General features: G+C 42.4%; 1 protein-coding gene across 1 annotated transcript in view; it reads left to right on the top strand.

Moving 5' to 3' along the window:
* The window catches only part of SCML4 (Scm polycomb group protein like 4), a gene marked incomplete at its 5' end in the record, with an annotated part of 42,255 nt that extends 28,129 nt beyond the window's left edge, over window positions 1-14,126 (top strand). The window contains 3 exons of the mRNA XM_079298917.1: window positions 614-874; window positions 9,535-9,680; window positions 13,997-14,126. Coding sequence (XP_079155043.1) covers window positions 614-874; window positions 9,535-9,680; window positions 13,997-14,122 — 533 coding nt within the window. The 3' untranslated portion in view covers window positions 14,123-14,126. The remainder of the gene's footprint in view (window positions 1-613; window positions 875-9,534; window positions 9,681-13,996) is intronic.
* Between the last annotated feature and the right edge of the window lie 4,032 nt (window positions 14,127-18,158).

The following is an 18,158-nucleotide window of genomic DNA, read 5'->3' as shown; positions in this document are numbered from 1 at the left end:
CTGTGATGTTGGCACATTTGAACCTGACTCAGGTCCAAGTTTCTCACACATAACTGTCCATGATAAACCTTGGGTGTGCTCATCAGTCATCAAGCCTGTATCCTTGCAGGATACTAGGCCTGATGGATGTCTGCAGCTGAGGATGCTTCTGATTAATTTTGGTAATTGCAGCCAGAATGCTTTGGTTTATTACCTTCACTCCTTCCTGCTGGCTGCCAGGCATTTGGAACCTAATAAAATGCCTGTCCCGTTGTCCTGCTCTGCCTCCTTCCTTTCAATGCTCTAGTCTCTGTGTATTGAGGAGAATTATGAGTCCAATTGGACCTGGATCAAGTGGCCCAGGACTTTACAGAAAATAATATTGTAAGCTGACACAGATGACTCATATCAAGCCATGGTTTCCCTCTTGTGACTCTACTGACTTTGAATGGTTGTGTTTTCCTTCACTGTTTATTAATTCTCAGCAAGGATCTCTCCTGAGGCCAGCTAGCTGTGCAGAAAGTTGAAAACAGAGTGAAAACACTTTGTGACCAAAAAAAAAAAAAAATTTTTTAAAGGGTCGATTTAAAAAGTTTCTGTTTTACTGATGTTTCTGTTGTGTCTTCCTGGGCAGAGACAGTTATACCAGAGGACTACGTGGCAGATGCTCCCCGCAGGAAGCAGTACGGTGCGGATCCTGCCGCCGTGGGTTCCACGGGCCCCGCGCTCGCCGTGCGGCAGAGCGCTGCAGATGGACACCCTGCTGGGGGCTCCTCTGCCTCCTGCAGCCACCAGCCTGCCCTCATGCCTGCAGGGGGGGCCTCATCTGCTGCCCTGCGCCGCCAGCCCTCCAGCCCAACAAGGAATGGGGCCTATCCTGAAGGAGACTCAAGTGGTAATGTAACATCTTCCATTCAGCAAGGAGTGCTGCTGTGCTGGGGCTGGGCTGCAGTCTTAACTCATTCCCAAACTCCCAAGGAAATTAGTAAGGTGGTTCTGTGATGGAATCCATCCAGTCCACTCCTGCTTCCACTTTGAAGGGGAAATACCAACCTATGTAAACACAGAATTGGTCTGTTGACCATTAAGTAAAAAGGTGAAGATTTTCTAATGCTGTTGTTGTGTAAACATAACTATTATGTATAATTGTGTGGCAATCACACCTGCTATAATCAGCTCAGACATACAGATATTAATATATAAGGCATCCCTCCCAAAGATTTATACTGCCTGCAATCTTTGTTATTTGTGTTACACCTGCTGTGTACAAGATGTGATGTGGGGCAAACCCAAGTATTAGTGCCTACCTCAAAACATTTTAGCCAAAGGTTTTACTTCCCTGTAATGTAAGTGCTGTGTGCCCATCCTGCCCCTTTAATTACACACCAAGCCAGATTTTGCTTGAAAAAGACTCCCTAACAAAACATATGTTTTTAAAAATCATTCAGCTCACTGCTCAAGGCTCTTTTATTCTTCAGGAAGCAAAGTCACAAGAAGTTTATCTTCAAATTCAATAAATGCCATGGGAACCACTCCATTCAATTATTCTTCTTACCTTTCTTTGTATTTTTGTTCAGTTACCATTTGCTGGGGCAGTTGCTCCACTCATCCACTAGAATTCCTATTTGCCATGATTTTTTTTCCTCTAGAAATTACCCAAGTTCATCAGATGGGTTAGCTATTTCACTGAACTTCAGTTAACTTTGTTTGCATTTTCTAAATTCTCAGTCAACAGATCTTTGTATGTAGTGATGCCAATAGTGTCTTCACCCCTCACTAATTATTCAAACTTCACATATGCATTTTTCATTCTGATGATATATCTAACAAAGGAGTTGAATGTCTCAGCCATTTTTAAGTCATTAGTTTTTTTCCCCTTCCTCATTCATTAATGGAATCTACTGCCACTCTAGTACTATTTTTTAAAAATCTTGATATATTTGCCAAAGATTACTGGTTCCCCTAGCCCTTTTGTCTACCATTAGCTCATTACACTGTCTTTTTGCCCTTGCATTTCCCTTAGAAACTTTAATTGATTTGGCATATTCATGCTTGGAAGCCATTCCAGAGCCTCTTTCCAGTATCCTTTGCTTAATCTTTGCTTAATTCCATCATATTCCTCAGCTCCCCAGCACCTGTATTATTTCTTGTTCTTGAACTTTCACTATTTAATATTTTAGAACATTATTCTTCTAAAATACGTATTACAAGTATTCATCTCTGTATTTGTTTATCTAAGTTTGCCTTCTTAGATATTTAATATCCACCCAAAACTATCACTGATTTTGCTATTATTTTCACACACTTTCTTTGTAGGTTTAGCCCTCTATTGCAGAGACCACTGATAAGTGTTCAGTTCTCATAATTCTCTCATTCTTTGCTTATAGAGCCAATTTAACTCAAAACAAAGTGGAGAGTGCAGAAACGCTGCAAACAACTTGTAAAAGTTTGTCACTAGGAACTGGTGACCTCAGTTACACAGAAAAGGAAATGAAAAGCCATTTTCTTTCAGATCTTGTTCAGTACCTCTCAGACTGGCATAATCAGGTGGTGCAGAGGATTCATTTACCCCTCTCCCACCATTCCCTTAGAGCCTCCTAGCAGAACAGGGACCCTTTCACCAAGCTTTATAGTTGGCTGATGTGAGGAACCATTTAACAATGTTGTTATTTGCCTTAAAAATCTTGATGGTTCTCCTTGGGATGAGTCATTGTCTCTTTGTAGCACATATGAAGAGCCAGGGCAGTTCAGAGCAAAGGTCTGTCTAGCCACACATCTTGTCTCCAGCATAAAACAGCAGCATGCCCCAAGGAAAGGGATAAATGCAGGGATGGTGCTGCATCTCCACTACTCTCTCTGCCTTCAGAAATTTGTGGCTCAAACGCTTCCTCAACCAGAGGTGATAGATTCATACTTAGTAACCCTTCACAGATTTTTCTTCTCTGAATCACTTGGTGGCTTGCTGAATACTTTGTGCATTTTCAGAATACGCAAAACTTCTGTGCATAAGAACATGTTGTGTGGAGAAAACCCTTGGTATCAGGGGACAGAATCTATGTTCAGGGGACTGAAGCTTAAAATCAGAGATTCTTAAGTAAGTTTGTTCAGCTGCATTGTTTTCCCTTTTTGTTTTTGACTTTGAATGTCACTGTTTCTCAGTCTGGCCAATGTTTCATAAAATCTCCACATAGTCCTGTGCAGCAAGCTCAGCTTCAGGAGACACCTCCATCTCTCTTTTCACGACTTCACACAAAATACGCAGTCTTTACAAAATGAAAGGCTGAAATATGGCTCATGATTTTTTCCAGAACTGAATCAACCAAAAAAGTCATTAAGTGGTCATGTAATAAGCTTTACAGATTCCTCTATTTCAGCTTAAAACCATCAAAAGCATCTTTGAGGAGCAGAGAGGGAGAAACTGCTTTTGCACCAGGCATCCATGACATGAGTGCCTCTGAAGCAGTAAGAAGTTACTTGAAACTGCATGCAATACCTGGGGTTAACAGAACTCATCCCAAAACAGCTTAGTAATTTTTACATGACAATCATCTGACACTTGCACAGCCTCTGAGTTCCTCTGAGGTCTCTGGGTCATTTGGCCAGCTCAACAGTAAAGGCTTCCTAAAACAGAGATGTATGTAGTGCCATCATTAAAATGGTTATGAATTAATTGATATTATTGGGGTTTTCTTAATTTTTAGGCATTTATTAGTCCTGATATCACCCAATATAGATTAGGGTCTACCACAGAGGCACATGCAAACCCATGCAATCCCCTGTAGTAACCCCCTGTGCTGCACCAGTGTATGGCAGCACTGACAGTCAGTGCATGTTTGTGCCACCAGCATCCATCACCCTTCCTCTAAACCTCTCAACTGCTTTCTGGAGACTCCAGCAGTCTCCCACAGTCCATAGCACAAGCTGTGCTATGCTCTCCTTTGCTGAGGCAAAGGACAAACCTTTGCCCTCAGACATGGCCAGGCAGTTTTCTGTGGCTCTGGTGGGCAATACAGTGAAATCAAGGTTCCCATACATTCATTACAATACCACTTCAAGCATTAAGACACTGTGATGTTTCCAGTCACAACCTGGTTTCATCTCTTTCACTATTTCCCATAGTATCACCTCTGTAACACTGGAATTCTTACCAGAGTCCTACAAAGCATTACCCACTCCTCCTTAAAATTAGAGATTGTATTACTTCACAGAAAGAAATAATATTTTCACCCACCATGTTGCTTCCACTTCTACTGGCAATCCCAGCCTTTTAAAACACACATTTCTGCAATTGCCCTAGGGCAGCCACACTGGAGTTTTAATACTGTCTTCACAAATTCTCTCTTGCAAAGGTCTTTGGAATCTGTGCATGTGTTTTTCTTCTTTCTAGGCATAATTTATATGTTGCTGAATCATAAGTAAGCAAAGATGAGTAAGTGGTGCATGTCAGTCTCTGTTCTTATCCTCTTCAGTTTGTATACTTATGAGGCAGAGATGGGCTCATTAAAAAGAGGAAGAATTTGTCTCTGAAAACTCAAACCAATCCTGTTTATTTATGGCTACTTTTGAAAAATAGCTTGCCTTATTTATCACGGTGGGCAAATATCATGGAAAAAGCCATAATCATAAAACATATCTCAGTGCATAGCAGAACATGTCTTTCAAGCGGAATGGATGAGATTAAACCTCAAAGCTCTCATTAATGCGATCGGAAGCTTGATGCCTAATTCTCCTTGATTATGCTAAAAAATTCTGAAAAAAAAGAAAAAGATGCAAAAAAATCTCATTTCAGAAAGCCAGTTGGGGCTGCAAAGAGATAAACATGCACTTTCCTGTCATCATTTGCCAAATTGAAGCTTTTAAATTAGGGAAGGAATAGTCAAGGACATCATAAACCTTTCCAAGCCTGCTTACATAACAGACAAAGCCTTTATCCCAAGTATGAAGAATTGTGTGTTCAACCACAATATAATAACCTTAACCTTGCCCTGTAGCTTGTTATTTTTATGGAGATTTTATTATCCAGTATTAGCAGTTAATTATTATCACCTGAGGGTCTTTGTTGAAGAGGCAGTCCTGCTTATTAATACATATATTTTCTGAAAACATTTGTGGGCATGGGGGTTGAAATTTCTCATTTCCCAGAATAATGCTGCGAGCAGCTCATGGGGGGCAGCTCCAGCACCTCCCCAAGGCAAAGGCGCTGCTGAAGGCATTGTGAGCCTCAGCACTGTATTCAGCAAACACAGCCTGCCTGCTAATTTTTGAGGACATTTCAGTCTGAATGTTTCAGTGCTTCCAGCGAGCTGCCTTTTTTTTTTCCCGTGCAAAGGAGAGGCAAAGCAAGAAAAGCCCTGATAAACATTTGATGTTTTCATGCTGGGCTGCTCCTGCAGTGGGCAGAGGAGCACCTGTCATGCTCCGTCCCATCCCATCCCATCCCATCCCATCCCATCCCATCCCATCCCATCCCATCCCATCCCATCCCATCCCATCCCATCCCATCCCATCCCATCCCATCCCATCCCATCCCATCCCATCCCATGCGTGCCATGCTGCCAGTGGGACAGCGACTCTCCTGTGACGTGTCCAGCCAGTGCAAACAGATGTGCTGAGCCTGATGTTCCTTGCAGAGCTCTCTGCTGATCATGGCCTGCCAACACCCTGCCCCACCCCAAACATCCCAGAATTTTGTTCTCCCAGGCGCCTGCTTGTCTGGTGCATCTCTTCTTCTCCTGCTTGTTGTGCCCTAGATTTTTAGAAAAATATCTTAAAGCCTTCCTCCTTTCCTTGTTTATACTGGGGAGTGACTTGTTTTTTAAAATAATTCCCATTTCTCTGCACCTTTGAGGGTCTGCTACTTCTGCTTAGTTTCAGTAGATCTGCTGCTCCTTATTATCTGCTCCAGTGCAATCAGAGAGAACCTTTTAAAATTTCATTCCCACCCCCTTCCCCTGAGGCAAAGAAATCATTTAGGCCTGCAGCAATATTAAAGTTCATCTGTCACTCCCTTTCCACTCTTATCTATCAATGACTGTACTCCCTCTGGGCTCTGTTTGTTTGCCAAGAACATATTTAGGGAGTCTGTTATTTGGCTTTCCTTCTTTTGCAGGTTTAACTCCATTTTAGCATTTTATTTCCTTGTCATGCCTCTGTAGCCATTTAGCTGTTGGCTCTGTCTCCATTCTCCTTCTCAGGAAGGTGCAGGGGTTAAAGATGAGTGGCAGAGGAAAGTGTGGGGTGAAAACTCAGACTGAACCAGGCCACCTCTTTTCCTCAGCTTCAGTCATCTTCTGCCACTGTCCTGGTGATTCCAGCTGTTTCTGTGTGGACAATGGTCTTGACTGGGATGCCTGGAGACATTCCCCTGCAGAGGAACCTCTTCACTGTCCTTCTCCAACATCATTTGAGGCAGGAGGGGAAAGTGCTTCCCTCTGATTACCTAAATCTCCATATCCCATTCCATTAATTTGACAAATTTTTGCCACCTGTCAAAAACAGGAAATTGGATTTGACCTAGATTATGATCTCTAAAAATAATTATTGGTCGCAAGCACTCCCATCTCTTTGTAATCTGAGTATTCATTATCATTTGATTAATTCTGATGACAGGATGGCATAGGATACCCAGGAGACATGAGACTTCCTCATTTATCTAATTCTTAGGTTAAGTGTGAATACCTGCAGATATGAAAAAAATGTATAGTACTTGCCCTGCTGCCATCAAACACTTCTGTGCTTAATATAATCTTTCACCAAAGTGATGCTATTGAAAGAAACCCCATGCCTTTGTGTAGACATGAAATGATCTATTTTCTTTTGTGAATTGAGAAATTATACTCAGATGAGTAAACTACGGTGTTAAAAAGCCGAATAAATTAATCAACAAAATAAATTATTAAATGTATGGAAAAACAGATTGTTTCCACACTCATCAGCTAAAACCTGATACTTTGCTGCAAACTGAGGGTATCTCAGTTTTATTAATAACATTTAAAAGCAGCTCCTTTCGATGAGTAAATTAACACACCTTAATTAATGAAAAAGCAGGAAAGAATCCAAAACTTGATAAGAATTAGGTCAATAAAGACCAAAAAAAAGTATTTGAATAATTAGTATTGACAAATAATTCTTGTTTATATATTATTCTATTATACTATCCATCAGGCATTTGAAAGGGTTATCTTCACCTTCTAGGGTCTGGAAGAATTCTAGCCATGCAGTCTCTTTAGAAAGGTCATTTATATATTTGTCTTTCAGAAATCACATTTATGCTATTGATTGCTAGATTGCAAAGGAGTGAATAGATTCCTCCTGTCATTTCAACCTTTTCTTCTCAACCCCCTTCCTTTTATTACAGATACTTCCAATACCTATGAGGGCTCCCAGCTGTACTTGGGGTTCTCTGCTCCCCTTTGCCCTTTCCTGGGCAGGTTGCAGGCAGGAGTCAGCGGGCTGCAGGCTGCCCTTTCTGTTCCCAATGTGAATCTCAGGCTAAGTCCTCTGGGCTTTCCTTACATTTTATACAAATTTAAGGGAAAAAACATGCTCCTCGGTAGTGGCACGTCTCCCCTGACTGTGTTATGGCAGTAGCAGAGAAACTTCTGCAGTCTTTTGGTCACAGCCAAACCATTCTCTCCTGCTTCTATTTTCTGGCTATTTGCAAAAGCCTGGTCTTTTTCTGACCTTTGGTTTGAGGTTGTGTAGGACATCAGCTCTCATCCAAACCATTGACAGACCCTCTGCCTCCAAGACAAGTCTCAGTTCTCTCACTTGTCCCTAACAGAATTCCTCAATGTTACTGATGATCCAGGGGTTGGCCAAGATTGCCCTGTTCGTTTTGCACTCTCTGTCTTCATTGTTTTGTGCCAAAGGCTCCAGATGGTGTCTGTACTGTTGTGCATTGCATTTATTCTGTGAGCAGAGCCCAGGGTCACCTGAGTCCATACAAACACCGGTCCTCACTGTCTAATTAAAAGGACCTGCGGCTGTTCCTTGTCCTTTGTATCCAGAACAGTGACTTAGCAAATGAGAGTGCAATTATCATGATATTTACATCTCATCTCATTATGAAAGCCATCGGCCAGATTTGCACATTCATAGCACTGCTGCTTTCTGGAGTTCCTTTTGAGTAACGGCAAATACACCTCGTTACATTATACTGTAAGATGAGCATGGTGGCAAGGAACAAAGGACAAATATGCACATAAACCCATTACTGTATGTATATGGGCAGAGTCTCAGCTAATATAAATCACCAGAGCTCTACTGAACTCAATGGAGTTGACAATCTGCATAACCCCCAAACCCATCCAGCACATTTACTCACGTGCATTAGGATCGTGTTTTGAGTCATGCATAGGGATTCTCACACATCTCATCCCCTCTTTATGAGTTCAGTACTTCTCTGGAGAGCTCACCCCTTCTCTCCTCAGCAGTTCTGATTGCTTCTTGGCTACTTGGGGCATTTCCAGGCTCTAGTTTAGATATCTGTGATCACCCTCTACACATGTTCTTGTGTTTGATTTCTGATATTCTGTAGTGTATACTTGCTTTGCATTTTCACTTCTCTCATTAAAAACTGGGCCTTGACAGAAAGAAATGAGCAGATGTGAGAAAGTAACATTTAATGCATCTTTGCACTGCAGCCTGCTAATGTAAAGTTTGCTTGGTGTGGATATAAACAAATGGAAACAGCTTTCCTGTAATGTAGCATAATACAGTTCTTGTTGTAAAGAAGCAGCATAAATGGGGGTACAAATTATATTCAGGTAGAGATTGAGATTTATAATTCTGCTGAGACTAAGAATAAAAACATAAATGCACTTTCATTCCAATGTGCCTTTATTCACTTGATTTAAAGCTACAGCATGCTGAAGTCACCTTAAATCATCGAGGGGTTATACCATTAAAATCACATGTTCAATGTTCATCTTCACATGTTTTAGTACCTTTCCAAATTGGCATTCACTGGGGACCGTCAGCTTTGTGAGAGACTAAGATTAGGAAGGTAGGGACTTAAAACCTTCTGCTAAGCTCTAAAACAGGTATGAATATCTGAATGTAAATTAAAAAGCCCTATTTGCTAAATCCTGATTTTATCCTCTAGCCCTCACATTCAATGGCAAACTCTTTTGTTCAGTGCTGGAGAACTTTCTCTCCAGGTGTGAGGGTCTTCTTGAGCCAAGATCCCTGCTGCTGCAGATCAGACAGCAGGGACAGCTTGGTTTAAGAGCCTGGCAGGTGGCACATTTTTCCTTCCCCAGCAGGGACCAAAGGATTTTGTGTTTTTTAACACAATTGACCAGCTGGGATAATGTCTTCCAGTAAGCAGTCAGATTGGAAACTTTTGCAAGTCCCCTTTTTTCCCAATGCTGCCATCTCAGGCAATACTTGCACTCACAGATCCAATGTCCAGTGCTGCAGTGAGGCTGCCAAAGCCCTGCACAGTCACAGTCACAGTCACAGTCACAGTCACAGTCACAGTCACAGTCACAAACAAGGAAACCTCTGCATGCCATTCTAATGCACTGTTGTGGGCTTTTTTTGTACCAACAGCCTCAAGTCCTTCACCTGAACGACAAGATGCAGCTCGGCCATCAAGCAAGAATCCTTTGACCTGGACGGTGGATGATGTGGTTTGGTTTGTGAAGGATGCAGACCCTCAAGCTCTAGGCCCTCACGTGGAGCTCTTCAGAAAACACGTATGTAGAAGCCTACCCTTATCACCTCTAGTTAATTTAAGTCACAAGAGACAGCCAGCATATGTCACACACAGCCCTTCAGCAGCCTTGGGCTTGCTCAACCAGGTTGAATGCAGGGCCTGCCAAGGAGTTCAACACCTCTGGATGGTTTAGGCTAAAGAAATGTCACTTATCCTTTGAGATGGTGGTTAAACACCAGGATGGGCTTTGTGAAAAGGTGGACAGTGCCCCAAGCTTGTCAGTGTTTAAGAGGCCTTTGGAAAGTGACCCTAATAACAAGTGTGATTTGGTCACTGCCTTTGCTCTGGCAGTTGGACTAGATCATTGTAGGTCCCTTCCAACTGAAATAGTTCTGTTCTATTCTATTCTATTCTATTCTATTCTATTCTATTCTATTCTATTCTATTCTATTCTATTCTATTCTATTCTATTCTATTCTATTCTATTCTATTCTATTCTATTCTATTCCATTCCATTCCACTCCACTCCACTCCACTCCACTCTATTTTGTGCTATGTTATACTACTCAATTCATTTATATTTCAATGGGGAAACCGTAACAGTGTCTTTAGAAAATGCTCACTGTTTGTTCCCAGATACTGCAGCATAAATTGTTTCTCTGACAAGCTTAAGAGAAAGCACTGAAGATCTGGGTGCTCATTTTTCGTTGTCATATTGGCACAAAAAAAAAGCCTTGTTTCAATGACAATTTTTTCACAGGATGTATTTTATTATTCTCTGAAGAGCATTTTTTACGTGTCTCTAGATATTTAGCAGGAGAAACACAAAGAGCCAATATTTTAATCTTTTTCCTCTCAGTGTTATGTAACTACATAACCAAATTTAACAGCACTGCTGACTCTCCAGAAGATATGATAGTTGTTTTTGTGAGGATAACCTCCAGTGATGGAAATTATATTATCCTTAATTAGTAAAGGGGAAGATTGTAAACTTGTCTGATCTGGAATTTCTTGTTCTGCTGCTATATATGGAATTGACACCAATGTATCTATTAGCATTTTTTGCCTTCTCCATCTCTCCTTAATCAATTCAGTCTGGCTATGCAAAATACATTCTACTCTAAAAGTGGCTAGTTTATGTTCAGCTGGAGGTCATAAGTTTTCAAGTAAATGCCTGGACATAGGTCTAAATAAGAATTGCTCCCCAGCCCTGAGTCCTGAGCAGCATTCCCAGCGCTGCAAACACAGCAAGTGTCCCTGATCACTGCTTGCCCCTGTGCCAGCAGAGACAAGTGGAGCTGTGGAGGTAAATGGACTTCCAGCTACACTCTGCCTTCAGGCTTTCCAGATCCAGGAGAGGGGCTGGCTGAGGAGCAGATGGAAATGAACACAGGCCTTGGTGTCTGCTCACCCTAGGAAGGTATTGAGGCCATCTGCCATTCTGCAGGCAGGTCTGTGGGATGAGAACAGCAGGCACAGTGGTGTAGGGCCAAACCTGCAAGTTCAGGTCAGGTTCTGGCCTCCTTGTCCTGTCTTCTGCCTTCTAAGCTGATAATGAAACCATGGCCTTTATTGGTCACATGGGCAACCAGGCAGATAAACGGGCCACCCTCAGGTTTGAAGGAACTTGGTATGAGTTTCTGACAATATCAGAAGGGACTGTGCATCAAGAGAAAATCTTCATGCAAAGGGACAAGAATTGTCATGGTCTGAGGCATACAGGTATATTCCCCCCACCAAAAAAACCCCCACTTTTAAAGTTTGTCTTGTAAAAATGGAGAGTGCTAAAGCACTAATTTGGTCTAGTTTCCATTTGTAGCAAAGTATGCTTTTATGCAGCAGCAGGGCCTGGGAACCCTGCAGGCAGTCCTGGGCCAGCTGCACTGGAGAATACCATGATACTGCAGCTGCTCTGAGACCAGAGAGATCAAGCCAAATTGCCACTAAAGACTGTCCCTGTCATCCTTTGTTGCACACCCAGCACCCATGGGCTCTACTTATCATTGGTTTTCTTGTAAAATATGCCATAGGTGTGAGAACCTGGGTGTGATTGCCACACAACTCAATTCAATTACGCCTTTGAGTTATATATAGCCCTGCAATTTTTCAGCCTTCAAACCTCATCTGGATTAGCACAAAGACCCCAGGGGTGAGAGACAAGTGATTAGTCCATTAACCTCAGCCATATCTTCCTGTATGTTCAATCTTTCTGTGGAGCAGGTGCATAATTTACTTAGAAGCACTTACTGTCATTGACAAGGCCCAGCTATCACCCGAAATAGTTGCTTTGGCAATCAGCTCATCTGAGCTGGGAGAAGGAGGCTGTTGGGGCCAGCAGGGAGAAAACAGCTGGAGGATGTATCCTGAACGTGGGCAGTGTGCTCTCCTGCTGTTCTACCAGGCATTTGGGTGTGCCTCAGTGCTCAGTCAGCTCTTGCAGCCTGCAGCCCAAATTCTCCACTGCCCCAAAGGCTTCTTGCCAAGACACCCGAGGAGCTCTGTCACAGGCAGCTCCTGAGAGTGTCCACCAGAGACTGAGGAGCTTCCTAGCAGCTCCCCTCGGCTGTTCCCTGCTCCCTCAGCACGCCTGTGTGCCAAGGACAGCTGGGCTCATCGCTGACAGGGCTTTGGGTCTCACAGAGGGGAGCCACTGCCCTGGCCAGGGACCTTCTAGCAGCACTGTGTGAGATCCCGTGGAGACTCCATCCACAGGAAAGACTTGGTAGAAAGATAGGGGGAAGGGAAAACAGGAGGAGGGGACAGGTGGCCCTGATGGCACTGAATGTCACCAGTTACAGACCTGGTTCAAGATCTTCTGCTGGGGCTAATGTACATTTGGGAACCACATTATCAAAGTCTTCTTTCTTAAAATTATTTTTAAAAGGGCTGACACAGTAATACTGTAAAGTAGTCAAGCCAAGAATCTGCACAGGGAAATGGCTAATCTGGGATATTTAATTGGATATGAATACTCCCTCTGGCATACTATTGTCATGGAGTTTAATCTTGACCCCTATACAGTAATAATAATGGAAATAATAAAATGCTGAACTCAACATTTAGAAACAGCTGCCTCCAAACCTGACCCTTGACAGTGTTTTTACCCTATGGCACCACAGTTAAAGGAGTTCTTATTTTATTTCTTATGCAAATAGTAATTATATGTAACACTTACTCTTACTTTACATTAGCTTCCTTAAAATAATGGCAAGGAGAGCAGGGAGGTGGAGAGTTTCTATTACGAATAGAGTGGGGGTTGCAAAATGAGGAGCATTAATTGATTGAGTTAATCAGAAAGTGACCTTAACTGCTCAACAGATAAATCACCTAGTGAATGGAATAATAATGATCAGGGCAAATTAGGATCCATAGGGTTGCTTAATGAGTAGGCAATAGATCACAGTGGAAAGATCTGACCATCAAAACCACAGAACACAGTGCAGAAGTACTGGTGTGTGTGTATCTGTGTATGTGTATGCACATAGCACTTGGGATGTTTTAGCTCTGACGCTCCAAGTGAGTAAATGTGCTGAAAGCTGTGGGAATGGGTAGTATTTTTTGGCCAATCCACAATACAATCAGGAAAAACCAGACAAGCCTTGGGTCCAAAGAAGGATAGTACAGCTGAAAGCTTCTGTGTTCTAAGCCCATAGTAAAGAAGAGTCTGCTTCTCTTTGCAGTAGTTCCTCATAATTTCATAAGATTTTCAAGCCAACAGTTCTGGGATGAACAGCTGAGCTTGGTGGCAATTACATGAGGGTTAAATTAAAATTCAGCAAATTTAATAATAAATGTAATTAAATAAATGAGTTATTACTGTCTTCAATTTGAGAAAAAGAAACATATAAATGTATACACACACATATACCATATACTTGCTTCGCTGGGTATAAGTGTACTGGAGATATGTGAAGCACCCAGACAACTAGGGACAAAGCTGAAACTGAGGTCCAGGGGTGTTCTATTAGCAGTTTAATGTGGCTACATCCTTCTCTCCATCACTCATACCTTTCTCTCAAGGCTGACCGGCTTTTCTCAGAATTGCACTAAAGCAACTCTGATTTTTTAAAAATTCTCCTTTTAATTGCAAAAGAAATTGAAAACCTAAACTAATCTTGAAGTTCCTTGAAGAATAAAAGGTAGTATTTAATTAAACCTTCTTTTACAGCTTCCTTCTATCACACCTCAGATTTCAATTTTTTAAATTAAATTTTGAAATGCATGACATTTCAGGTAGCTCTACCCTAAATGACATGCTGTTTCTAATTCACCTTGTTTAATGTGTCAGGACACAGCACTTAAAGGGGGGGGGGGGGGTTAACACATTTTGATTCTCTTCCTCTCTTTTGAAACCAGGAAATTGATGGCAATGCTTTGTTACTGCTGAAAAGCGACATGATCATGAAATACCTGGGGCTGAAATTGGGACCGGCGCTGAAACTGTGTTACCACATTGATAAGCTCAAGCAAGCCAAATTCTAATAATTTCTTGAACAACAGAATCTGAGCTAAATCTAAACGGAAGACTAAAGGTAACACCTTGCCTTACAGAAATGCATTCATTTGCAGATTGCTTTTCCTTCTTTTTTATCAAAGACTTTGTCTTTTTTAACATTTGTGCGTCGACACCTTTTTTTAATCCAACGGGATCTTTTGGGCTGCTTTGTGTTAATAATTTGCCAAGAGGTATATAATTACAATAATTATTTTGTATCATTAATATTATTATGATTATAGTAAGTCCTATTTTTGTAACCACAAGAGGGAAATCCAAACCAAACTCAGCTACAGCATATGCATAGGACTGCTAGAAGATAAACCGAGTCCCTCACTTGCCACGGGTCCGCCTCGGAGGAGTGATCGCTGTTGTGCATTGCCTGGGCACCAGCTCCGCTGCCCATGCTCAGGGGCTGGAAAAGCGCAGCCTTTGTCTGATGGAAACTGCCCCGTGTCTTGCACTGCCCGGGAAACTTGAATTACTCACTTAAACAAATAAACAAAAAAAAAAAAAAAAAAAAAAAAAAACCCAAACAAAAATAACAAAGAAAATAACAACAGTAATAAGAAGAAATAATGATTTTTAAAAAGAGGGAGGGGAAGAATTTTCCCCAGCTGAGTGCTTTCCCGCTAGAGGGAGCAGCCCTAGCAGACTTGCGGCTGCAGCTCGGATGCCGCGGTGCTCTCAGCCCGATGCGCTTTGACCATCGCGGCTCTCCCATCGAACACGTCCATAAATACGGCCAGGGAAAGGCCGGCTCCCAGCAGGATGCGCCCGTCGCCGCTCACAGATGATGAATTCAGGCAGAGCCCGGAGCAGCGAGTGTTTCTGGCAGGATGTTTCCCGTCGCACCGAGGAGGGGTGATGCTCCCGCCGTGTCTGGCGCGCACAGCTGTCAGCTCCGCTCCCGAGCCGCCGCAGGCGCTCCAAGCAAAATCTGCATTTCTGCGCTTGGTTTTGTTTGCATCTCTCGAAAACGAGGAAGCCGGGCGGGATCGTTCCTCACAAGGACCTGGGCACGTCTCTGCGCTTTGCACAGGCTCAGGACAAACGCCGTAGGGTTGGCTCCTGACTGCGCTGTGGCTCTCAGTACAGACGGGTGTGCTGGACTTGCCGTCTCGAGTGAATTAAAAATTCACTTCTGCCTCTTACACAAATCTAGAAGGTGCTTATTGATAATCCATGTAACTGAGGGGGACAAAACAGGCCTCAGGCTGAGGAAGTAATCTGTGGAATGTGCATTTCCCTGTTTTCATCCATTTTCATCCAAATGGCTATGAAGGGACACATCCATATAGTTCAAACCCCTAGTGCATGGCAGGGAGAGGTAGCAAGTGTTTGCAAGTCATGCAGGTGATTTTAGAGCTAGTTATCTCAACTGAATTGAGAAACAGGGTCCTGATAATGTGCAAGATTGTTTGACCCTGTTTATGTAGAAAAGAATGTTACCAAAAATACCTCATGAAATAAAATTCAACTTGATGCATGTTGCTAGACTAGAACTCCTACAAAAAGACACCCATTCAAGGGCCTACTCCTGGAAATCCTTAAAAATAGGAGAAACCATATCCTACAATACTTTCACTAAACTCCTGGGGCTACTCTCCTAATTTAAAAAAACTTGTCATAAATTTGCAGGACTGGATCTTTACAGGACTGACCAGCTTTCAGCAAATCCTGTCTGCATGCTGTAACACTAAATAGGAATAGCTGAACAACTATATTAAATGAAAAGTCATATATGTCATTGAGTGAGGTGATATAGGGAACCCTAAATGTGCCAATGCTTATAACACAACACTCATCCACATCTTTGTGTCTGTGGTGTAAAGAATGGAAATCTCTTTGGTAGGTCGTCTGGTTGGGGCAGAGGTGACTTTCCATCAACAGCAAACCTGTACAGTTAATTTTTCGCTCTTACAATCCCAAAATGTGTAAAAATCTTGCTGTATTAGTAATATCTTCTTCAGAGAGCTCTCAAACAGATTTTTCATTCCTCAAAATTACAAACTTAGTTAATCTCTCTTCCTTTTTCAATTTCTTCCTTTTTTAATCTTTTCACTTAAGCCCCCTCCCCTTGCTGTAATATATCAGTAATCAGAGCTGGTTAGAGTTTATCAGATGGCTTCGATGCTGGAAAATCCCACTTTGTCAAAATCAAAACTCTTCATAAAAGCGTGTCACATTCTAACATTAAATTCTATTTAACTGAAACTACAGCTTTCAGTAGTGTCAAAACATCATTTTGACATTTTGGAAGTGGAACATTTTTGTTCCAAGAATATTTTTGCATTTTATTGTATTTTCCTGGAGGATCTGTAGCTTCACATTTTGTTCTGAGAGTGGGGGGAAAAAATCACAACCCAGAACTAGACTTTCCTGAGCAAGAAGCCTTCCAATTCTGTTCTGTGTCTCACCCCTGTTCTGTGTCTCACCCCTTCCTTCCACTCCCTGCCCCTGCTCTGGATGTTGCAGCCAAGGGGACTGATCATACCAACACAGTGTGAAGAGACTCCATGGTGGAAATGATGTTCATACACATGATTTAACATGCTGAAATAGTTTTCATGTATGCATCTGATGCACACAGATGGTGTGGTGCCATCTCATTTGATACCACACTTGTAGGTACATCAGAACTGTCCAGGCCATGATATTTAATGTTCTATTTTTCATAAGGGGGGCAACCACTGGAGTCCTTTAACATGTAAGTTATGCTTATGACAAAAATCCCTCACTGCATGATGTTGTTTTGTTTTATTTCACTTGAGAGGCAATTAGGAGACAAACATTATTGCAATTGCTGTAATATAGAAATTGTTATCTAATTTTTATCTTTCAAGTCTTGTCAGTGAAGGCAGTTAAGCAGCTCTGCTCTGCTGAGGGTGTCAGACCATTTCCTCAGAGCAGGCACTAAAGAACCAGAGTATGCATGTCATCTGCTTCTCCACTGGCTGCTGCTTTAAGCATCGCCTGTAGAAATTATTTCACTTGCTATTCCTTTCACAGCTCTCCCTTCAGACTGTAGCCAATCCAGTTGTATTTTTCAACTGTTCTCAACAGGTAGGTGGATGTGTGATAGCTTTAAAAGCAACACGTGCATCTTTTCTTCTTCTAAGCACTCGTAGTTGGATCAAAAGGCACTTTGGTTGCTCCAGGCAGTTTTTATTCCTCATGAGTTTTTTCTTTTTTTTTTTTTTTTTTTTTCTTTTTTTTTTTTTTTTTTTTTTTTTTTTAAAGCAAGCAGTCGAAGTCCAAGGACTTGGAGACTATTCCTCCCTTGCTTTAGTGGTGGTTACAGGGTATGGGAGCAGAGAGTCAGTGCTCCCAGATCTTTTTCTTGGATCTTATGTGACCAACTCAGCCTCAGCTGCCAGCCCAGGCCAGCCTCACTGCCTTCCCATCCACCTGCCATCACAGCCTCTTCTCTCGCACCAGCAAGTGCCTCCTTCCCCAGGCAGACCTAATTGCATTTCAAGAAATGCCTCTGGGAATGCCTCCACCTCTCTGAGCCCACTGCCTTGCTTGGCAGGCTGAGGAGTGCAGCAGCCTTTGCAGCATCAGCAGCTTTGCTCAGTGTGATTCATGCAGGCAGGCACCCTTGGGACTAGCATGTAAAGCATCACTCTGGGCTGTTATTGGCCTTAAACTGACGGCTGAATTGCTATAGGCTGTCAGCAGCAGAGTTACTCTTTCTTTGTAGAGAACTGTGAGAGATTAAATAGAGTATTATTACCAAAACCAGTGATAATTAGTAAAACAACAAGACAATGGCTGATAAAGTTTTTGTGTGGAAAGAACACTACTGGATCAGCAGCCGGAGCACACACCATCCTCCAAAGCCCAGTCCTGACTGCAGCACCCCTGGTTGGCCATTTTTCATCCTGGCACAGCCACCCCATAGTTCATTCCTGCCCCTGGGATACAGCACGCCCCCATCACTGGCTGAAGAATTTGGGGACTGCACAATCTCAGGGAGGAATCTCTCAGCTCTTACTGCCCCAAAACATACCCAAACCT

Source organism: Erithacus rubecula (assembly GCF_903797595.1).
Source record: "Erithacus rubecula genome assembly, chromosome: 2".
Classification (NCBI taxonomy): domain Eukaryota; kingdom Metazoa; phylum Chordata; class Aves; order Passeriformes; family Muscicapidae; genus Erithacus; species Erithacus rubecula.
This window is presented reverse-complemented; position numbering and strand designations above follow the sequence as displayed.